Source organism: Onychostoma macrolepis, chromosome 21 (genome assembly GCF_012432095.1).
Source record: "Onychostoma macrolepis isolate SWU-2019 chromosome 21, ASM1243209v1, whole genome shotgun sequence".
NCBI lineage: Eukaryota > Metazoa > Chordata > Actinopteri > Cypriniformes > Cyprinidae > Onychostoma > Onychostoma macrolepis.
Genome location: NC_081175.1, coordinates 17,027,083 through 17,036,499, shown reverse-complemented (window position 1 = coordinate 17,036,499; position 9,417 = coordinate 17,027,083). Strand labels below are relative to the sequence as shown.

At 35.7% G+C, this 9,417-nt stretch overlaps 1 protein-coding gene across 3 annotated transcripts; it reads right to left on the bottom strand.

Moving 5' to 3' along the window:
- Positions 1 to 656: 656 nt before the first annotated feature.
- slc26a1 (solute carrier family 26 member 1) lies at positions 657 to 6,744 on the bottom strand. 3 transcript variants are annotated; one of them, XM_058758188.1, is made up of 4 exons: positions 6,651 to 6,744; positions 4,888 to 5,068; positions 3,304 to 3,945; positions 657 to 2,745 (listed from the first exon to the last, which is right to left on the bottom strand). In XM_058758188.1, exons 3-4 carry the CDS (start codon positions 3,916 to 3,918, stop codon positions 1,228 to 1,230), a joined length of 2,133 nt encoding a protein of 710 aa, XP_058614171.1. In that variant the 5' UTR covers positions 3,919 to 3,945; positions 4,888 to 5,068; positions 6,651 to 6,744; the 3' UTR covers positions 657 to 1,227. The 3 variants fall into 3 exon arrangements, with proteins under 3 accessions (XP_058614171.1, XP_058614172.1, XP_058614173.1); XM_058758189.1 differs by having other exon boundaries at positions 4,956 to 5,068; XM_058758190.1 differs by lacking the exon at positions 6,651 to 6,744 and having other exon boundaries at positions 4,956 to 5,079.
- Positions 6,745 to 9,417: the final 2,673 nt, after the last annotated feature.

Sequence of the window (9,417 nt, the reverse complement as noted above, 5' to 3'; positions counted from 1 at the left end):
ACGTCGAAAAATTACTCTAAAGGGGTACCCTGTGCGTCAAAGCCAAAGGGTCCTGACCAAGCGTCAATATGTGACGAGTTGGGAGTGAGACCGTGTTGAAGTCATTCATCCCACACTATCAACAGGCTCGTCATGTAGGCTATACTTCTTGTACTTCTTTTGGGCACAACAAGGTGTCACTGTGGCCTCAAAGCATACCCCTCGACTACTCTGGCTCGATTGCTATTCCCGAGGTAAAACACGCCCCCCTCATTACCCTACGGACAAAGAAATGCAGAAATAAATAAATGTAGAAATGAATAAATGTGGAAATATATAACTGTGGAAATAAATAAATACGTAAATAAATACATAAATGTGAAAATAAATAAAAGTGGAAATAAATAAATGTAGAAATAAAAAAAATAAATAAATGTGGAAAAAAAAAGAAAAAATACATAAGGAAATAAACTTATAAATAATTTTTATTTTTGAATTTTTATTTTTCTTTGTATATTTATTTTTGCTTTTTTACATTTCTTTGTACATTTCTTTCTTTCTTTATTTATTTCTAATTATGGCAGGATTGGCATTCCATAGAAAACTAGCATAAACCTTGAGGCAACAGATGTATCCAAATAGTAGTTATTGACACTGGTTTAAAATATAATCAAATCTACAGGTGAAAAAGTCCTTCACTTTTATTTTCTCAAGAACACCATGAAAACATTTTCACATTTTAAAGGCAGTATAACAGACAATTAAAATCACAGATCTGTATTGTCTTCTCATGGTCCTGTATTATTTGCTGATGTGTGAAGATATTTTTTTCTGGCAATTAAAGGGTAGTTTTGCACAAATCACACTGGAAATTAATTATCTGTCTTGTTTACATTTAAAATGGTATTAAATCAATTTCTGAGGGCTTAGTGTCTCAAAAATATGTCACAAAGTAGTTATGTTGTTATTTGTTTGATTTTCGTTTAGTTTTTGATATAAAAAACGTAATATGACACATGAATGCAATTTTGTCTTCCAGTGTGTATAATAACAACCCCTGAGTTTGTACAGTAGCAGAAAATTCTAAATGTTCATATTCAGTTCTGACTCAAACAGGAGTGGAATTTTTGTGCTATCATGTTAATTTTGTGAACATATTTAACATCATTTCTAAGAGCTGAATATCATGTTTCATGTGTTTTAATAGAAAATATGCTTTTCAGCTCTTGAGGCCCATTTGTGGATACATTAAACAGAAGAGTCATTAACCTGTTGTGTTGTACGAGTAGCAAAACAAACAGCACTGTGGATGGTATGAAATGACAGTTGTTCCATGTCTTTGTCACCAGCCCCAAAGAAAGAGCCTCTCCTTAAAGAATCTATTACTGGTGTGTTGCAGCAAGCTAGAATTACATTCACGCCAACTTCTTTATAGTCTTTTAAAACCATTTTGAAGGTGCTCACTCCTGCTGTGTCTATTATGGAGATGCAGGAGCAATCTAAGATGATAGTATGAAAATCAGTGTTTTTTGAAATCAAGCTTACACTTACATCTCCATTGGTTTCATCTACTCTATCTGTCTTCTTCGCAGCCTTTTCTTTAGCTTTTTTCTCCAGTTTTCTTCTGCGGGTTATTTCAAGGAATGGCTCAAGATCAGTTGCTTTATATAAAGATTTTAAAAAGAAGTCTTTGTTGGCGTAGAAAAGAGGCGCTTGAAAACGAAAGATCTTCACCTTTGGAACAGGTGAAAGATTATCATACTCCTCCATGTCCTCAAAGTCGTTGGTTAGTTCAATTTGTCCCAGTAACGAAACCTTAGGATTCTGAGTCTGGACCACCACACAGATCATAGAGAAGACCACACCAATCAGCAGTCCAATCTCCACGCTAATTAAAGCAGTTGAGCTCATGCTCACAAACCAGACAATTGCCTCAATCTTGCTTTCACGCCATTGCTTCGGGACGTCTAGAAATTTGCGCAGGGCGCCCCGCAGACTGACGATGATGATGCAGGCGAGGACACATTTCTGCAGGGCGTAGAAAAATGGTGCAAAGAAAAGAAGAACCAGAAGAACCACTAAGGCACTCACTACACTGGAGACCTGAGTCTGGCAGCCTGTTGAGTCCTTCACCATAGTTTTTGCAAGGGCGGCACTTGTAGTGAAAGAATGGAAAAATGAAGGAATTATATTGCAGAACCCAATTGCTATCATTTCTTGGTTTGGCCTAACCGTGTAACCGTTCTTTTTAGCAAACATCTCAGCCAGAGAAACGGTAAAAGCAAAACTGATGACAGCTAATGGAATAGCATCATATGCTACACGGGGCATCAGTTCAACACTGGGCACCTTTGGCGGAATAAAACCAGTTGGAATGGCACCTGAGATACTGGAGCTAAACTGTCCATTTAGATCAGCAAAGTGGGAAACTACTGTGCCAACTGCCACTACGACCAGTTCTGTGGGCAGTGGCATCTTCAAACGGTCCTTATAGCGATCCTGGATCTCTTTTCCTGCAAGCAGCACTATGATGCAGATGGCACTTGTTATTAAGTCACAGAAGTTGGTTTTGTGGATGTTCTTGAAGATGTTGATCCAAGTGACCACCACTGTGCCGTAGCCTTGGTGTCGAGGGATCTTAAGGCCAAGCAGGTACTTTGCCTGGACAGTGAGGATAGTGCAAGATGCCCCAGTGGCAAAGCCATCAAGCATAGGAGCAGACAGATAAACAGAGACAAACCCTAGCCTGAGAACAGCCATCAGCACCTGAGGAGAAAATACAATATACTTTTCAATAAAGGACATGACATTTTTGTTGTACTATATATTTATTTATAAATATAATATAAATGGAATTGGAAGATGGCATTCGCTATGTTCCAAATGGGATAAATCTAAGTCCAAAGGCCATTTAAAAGTAAACGCAATCATGACCCCCATACTGAAGGGTTGTTCCAAACCAAAGTGCTCAAAATGGGCCACTTCAGAGGACACTTTGAAATGATTTTGAAGGGTACAATTGAGAGACACTCGCTTCCATGGTTCTTTGCGCAGGTTTAATTGTATGACAACAGCGCAGGAATGACGTACAAGTGCGATCCTAGGAACAGTTTTGTGGTCACCCTTCATTCCTTCGAATCTCTCACTCACATTTATTTAAATTGAATTTTTTTACTTGAGTTTGATGGTTACATTTACATTTAGTCATTTAGCAGACGCTTTTATCCAAAGCGACTTACAAATGCGGACAATGGAAGCAAATGGCTACAGCGCTTACATCTTTGTGTGGTGATTTGCAGATGTGATTTAAGACTGTGTACGTACCTGGTAGACTCCAGCAAGAAATGTTAAAGCTGTGGCAATGCTAATGGCGTAGCATTCCTTTCCACATTCCATATTCAGTGCCATGATCTTCAAGTTGACCAGAGTAGTGTTAGCATCCCCAGTGCCATTTAACCCTAATGCGTTTTTCGTACTGTCTTCATTCAAGTCAAAGCCTGCAAGGTAGACCTCTCGGTCCACAACTTGCCCAACCATCAAACTCATGAGGCTGAAGATGCCCACAGAAACATGTCTTGACGTTCCCATGAAAAAGTAAATGATGTTTGAAAAAAATGATGTGTACAAGCCATAGATGGGATCCAGGCCAGCCAGCAGGCAGTACGCAATGGCTTGAGGGATCAATATGATGCCAATTATGAGCCCAGACATCAGATCTCCCCATATATAGTCCTTCACCTTGTACTTTGGAAGCCATTTCACTACGGGGAAGAAGCCTGTTAGAGTCCTCTTCAGTTTAGATCCTGAGCAGGAGAGGTTTTGCTGCAACTTGGTCTTGACAGTCTCACGAATCCGTTTCCTCTCTTGTACTCTACGCTTTAGTGGGCCCACAGTCACAGAGTTTAGGTCCTCCATGGCTTCCAGTGATGAAGGACCCATGCACTGATGAGGCTTTTAAGACAGCTCCTGAAAAAGCAACAAAGACCTTTGATCAGTGTGTGATCTCCTTTAAAGATCAAACTGGATGTCTGTTCAATTGGGGTAACTGATTAATAGTTGTGCTTGGAGCATGTGTGAATGGAAAACAGTTTCTGCGTTTTCTTTTTTTAGCTGTGTCTGTGGGAAAGTCAATAATTAGTCAAGCAAGTTAACACGATTATCTAAGGTTGTACACCAATCAGTGTTTGAGAGGGTTTAATGTGCTAGGGACAGCATTTACCAATCATTAGAAAAGATTCCCACATACTTCTCTTATCAAAGCCTCTAAAGCTGTTTGATCTGTAGACTAGAGCGAAACCAGGAAACAAAAGCTTGATCTTACATCTCACCTACATCTCAGTCATTATTATTAGGACTTTGTATGCACAAAGTATTAATCTAATACAGCTATTTTATGATGTCAATGATGTTTAAGTCCCTGACCTTTTATAATCATTAATAAAACGCCACAAATTACAAGTACGGCATGTGGCACAGCATACACATCTGTGCACTGTTCAAAGCAATTCCTGAGTAAAAATGTCCAGTTACTAATTAATTCACAGAAAAATCTCACAAACCATTTCATTTTGATTCCTCGTTCCATTAAATCATTTTTATGTCATTGTGTCATGCATCTGCTGTAGGTTTGGATGTGCCAGACATTGGTCTCTAATCAAAGCAAGTATGCATGCTATTTATCTCCTAATTGTCTTTTTATTGGAGGGTCATAAAATCACCACTTAGATATGAGACTGTTTTCCATGATGGCGTCTCATAAAGTTTATAGGTCTATATTTGAACTGGCATCAGTAAACTATTTTGTTTTCCTCTATAGTTGTTCTGCCAAAGTAGATGTATGCTCATTGCGTTTTTGAATTTTAAAACAAATAACAATATAAATGAGCAACTATTAAGTGCAGCACTCACCTGAATAAGTGGCTTCTTAAAGGGACAAGCTATGAAATGAACAAAACTGCTTAGATTTATTCACTAACCTCTCTATACCCCGCCTCCCACCGGCTATACGAAAAGCAGTGGTGTAAGTCCATGCTTCAGAATGCAAAAACCTTCAGGCAGTCCCCTTTCCAACATCAGTCATTTTCATAGGCTGTAAGAACAAAAGGTGGAAGTGTTGTGTCCCTCCTGTGTTAAACATATGCTAGTTTGTAATGCGCTTCATTGAGCAATATCTGGGCATCGTGACAATAAGGCGTAAAAGTGTCAATCTTTTACTGGTTCTTATCAGATGAAGCAAAACCAGTTCACACATTAGATCATGCTACGAAATATAATAAAAATAAATTTAATCTGAACTAGTTAAATGAATTATAGCCACATGAGAAGAAATGAAAAGACATTTGCTTTGTCATGCAATTGCACTGGAATTTGATTTTATACACCTGCATTAGATAGCATAACATAAGACATGTTTTAAGATTTATGCATTGAAATGCATGATTTAATTGTGAAGTGTCTAAATGCATTCTCTGAATTGTCTTGGCTCATTTTAAATAACATTTACATTAAAAAGCAGTAGCAGGGCAAAGGTGTAAGTAGTCAATCTTTTACTGGTTCTTCGCAAACTGAGTGAAAACATTTTACACATCAGATCGTTCCATGAAAAATAAAGAAAATAGTAGAATCACTGTTTCATCTGAACTAGTTAATAGAGTTATATAGTGAACTACTTCGAATCATCTCTTTATTTGTTGCTGGAAATGCAGAGATGTTCAATGGCATGTATAATGACTAAAATTTCACACTGACTTGAAGATGCTGTTGTTCATGCTACTTACAGGAAGTATGGCATTTATACCATGAATAATTGTGTGATATATGATTTATACACATATTTCTGTAAAGACTCTTTTATCATAAATGTTCTGCTTTTAATTATAGTTCTCACATGATGGGTGCCACACATAGATCATATGGGAGAATTTTATCATTGAAACCAGACAATGGTGGTATTATACAATTGTATTATATTTAATAGTATAACTCACAGTTAATGTTTGTTATATTTAGCGATGTGCAAGTTTGTATTTATTTATTTATTTTGGGTATTGTATAGTGTGTTTTGTCCCATACTGTTTTGTGTGTGTGTGTGTTTCCATTCATTTACATTATTACTACTGTGTCAATAAATAACAAAGGGCCAGTTCAGGCAATCTCTCAGTTTATTCTATGAACTGTGAGCCTCCGTCATCTGGTAGAATAATGACCGTGTGGTTAAGAATAATGTCCTTTCTTCCTAATTGTAGACACACAGTACAGTTGTTGTTATCAGGTCTGGCAGGTTGTATAGACAGAGATCTCGGTCCAATTTATATGAACTCAGTAGTGAGTCATACTTTATGAGTGACTATGAGTGAATGACAGACAATCCTTCAAATATGGTCCTTGGCAAAACTGAGGTCTTATGTAAGATATGTCTTAATTGTAGTAGGGCAGTTTGAGTTCAGATAATATGTACAAATTAATTGTTTACCGGTTCAGTATTGTAATTTCTAAATTGTCAAAAAAAAAGATAAATAAAATAAATTACATGACATGAATGTGTCAAAATGCATGTTGCTTTATCTTCATTTCCTATTAAATGTTCTTGTGATATATAAAAGCTTTTTTTAAGAGGAAGCCCACCACCATATAAAGACTGAGGATGAATATTTTGGGAAACAGGGACTCACCCTTATCATAGGAGTGGATGAGTAGAATGAAGAATACATTTGCCATGCCTTCACTGCTGAATTTCCCGGTGCGCATTAGCTTGGCTGCCTGAATAGAGCAAAGGATTGTGGGTAAAGATGTTGCTACGCTTTTTTAACCCTCAGCAACCAATCATAGACAGATGGAGATAGAGGAAGTGAGAGAAGGGGGATCACCATAGAAACAGTGCCACCCACAGTCTCTACTTAGTATTACTGAATTTAAATGTGGCTGAAAGCATCTAAGTAGTGCACTATGAGGCACATGGAGGGAGAAAAATAGACATTTGCTTTTTTTTTTTACACACAATTGCTCTGGAATTTGATTTTATGTTTACACCTAGATAGCATAAATCAGCTGATTATTTATAAAGACATTTCTATATATTCAGGACTCTATATACCTTAAAGTGCATACTATATTTAAATGTTTAGTGTGTTGTGGTTTGTTAAATTGTTAAAATGCTTTCTATTAATTGGCCCATTTGAATATAAATTGTGTTGGTTGTTTTCCCTAAAAGTGTAACACTGTTTATGCCTGTGGCTCTGTGTTGCTGTCAAAACCCAAAACACTGCTCCTTTTTTGAGCATCCGGTCTGCCCGACAACAGCTCAGCCAATGGTGTGTGATTTGGGCGTGGCTAGATGGGCAGAGTGTTTGAGGAAACCTGTATGAAAATAGTCACTTTTAGTAGTGATGATGCAGCAAATGGCATGCACTATCTATTTGTATAAAATTATAATTTGAATTCTGCTAATGTAGTGCAACATTTGTTATTCCATTGAGTAACCTTCATGTGTAAGAAAAAACATCAGAATACTACCAGGTTTACACTGAAATCTTTAAATAATCTTAAATATTCTTTTTCATGGGAACTTCTTATTGATGGTGGGGACATCTTACTGCACGCTTCTGTGAGATAGCGTACTAGATCACCTAGGTTATACTAACGTCAAAGGATATTCAGGATATTATTTACTTAGCTGCTTTGTTCTTCTTTATAAGACTCATTACATATGACCTTTTAAAATATTGTTTTCCACAGCAAACAAAGCATGAGCCTGAGTTAATTATCTTTTCAGGTCAGTGTGTTAATATATATTTGCACTTTGTTAATGTTCATGAATGGTTGGGTATCACAGTATTACATGGTTACTCATTGCTTTTATCCCAATGTTCTAAAACGTGTACTACGTGTCGCCACTTACGTGAACTTCCATGACTTCAGTTATGTGCTGTAGATGGTTTCCAGAGATATTTTTTAGAAAATGATTGAGGTTTTGCCATTGTTTATTTTTTAATTTATTTATTTTGGCTGTCATTATCAAAATTTAAAAAAAAATAAATAAATTTTTAAAATATAAAAAGTATAAATAAGTAAAAAATTTTAAAGTATAAATATCAAATTATTTATAACAATATTATATAATTATATATATATATATATATATATATATATATATATATACTGTATATATGTAATGTATAATGGAATGTAGTTCTATGACCTCATTTGACTGATTTGTGTGATGAACAGACCACAAATTAAGTGTAAATTTAACTTTTAAATAATGTATTTAAAAAATTGTTCGTTTTTTTATGTTTTAAGTTTAAATGTAGCTGCTTCATTATGAGGTTATAAGTAACCAAAAGAGGGAGCCGTGTTTTTGAAATGAAAACATTTTGATTTATTTAAATCTTATTTTAAAATGTTGAGTATTATTTGGTAGTACAAGTTCAGAAAACTATGCCAGCCTTTCAGTTTTGGAGTCTAGACTTTTCTACGTCTTGTTTACCTACATTGTCAGGCTTTAAAAGCCCCTTATGTCATTAACCCTGACTTTCTCCAGCAGAGACTTGGCTCAGTACAGACAATCTGTTCTGTCTCCAAGACACCAGCTGGCGTGAGAATACTTATCGGCAGTCGTAACAAGAACAGTTTTCAGAAGGTATTAACTTATTGTAGATTAATTGGCAAGACCTCAGATGACCCAATGTAAAACTGAACTGTATAAGCTCATACTGCACTTACTTATGCCAACCTTTGTGCTTTGAATCTTTTAAGATTGTAAATTGTAAATGAACTGTGTTACTGCTCAATTATCATTGGAAACATTATGCCTATTATCTATTGATAGACCTTTATAACTGATAATATATCACTGTGAAAATCCTCAAGTTTGATTCTCTTATAATTGGGCATATTTTTAGAAATTGAAAATGGAAATGTTTCTCTAAGCCTCAGACACATTTGACTGTTGAATGGTAGGATTTTAATTACACTTAATTATACTAAATTTAAATAATCAATGTCTTCTTAAAATAGTTACAGTAGTTTAAACATTTAAAACATCTACTTAATGTCTCGTCAATCTGTTAAGAAATGCTAAGACAAGATATCTTTTTCTGCTGCAAAAATATTTGTCACATGTATAATATATTATTATCCATTGCCTGAAAATATATTTACTTTTCGTTTGTTTATTTTGCTTGAAACCAAGAGTTTTCATTACTAAAGCCTTGTAACTACACTAAGTGGATAACTTGATCTTCTTTTGGCAAAACAACACCTGTCTAATTCTTACCATTTTAGATTTCATGAGCCCTCATTAACTTTGGCAGATGTTTTCCCATAATCTCTATTATGTTTCCCAAACAGAAATGTATTTGTCCCTTGTGATTTATACTGTATGTTGATTCTGTTCTTCTTGGCATTGGTTATTAATGCAAATATGCTGTGGATTATAAT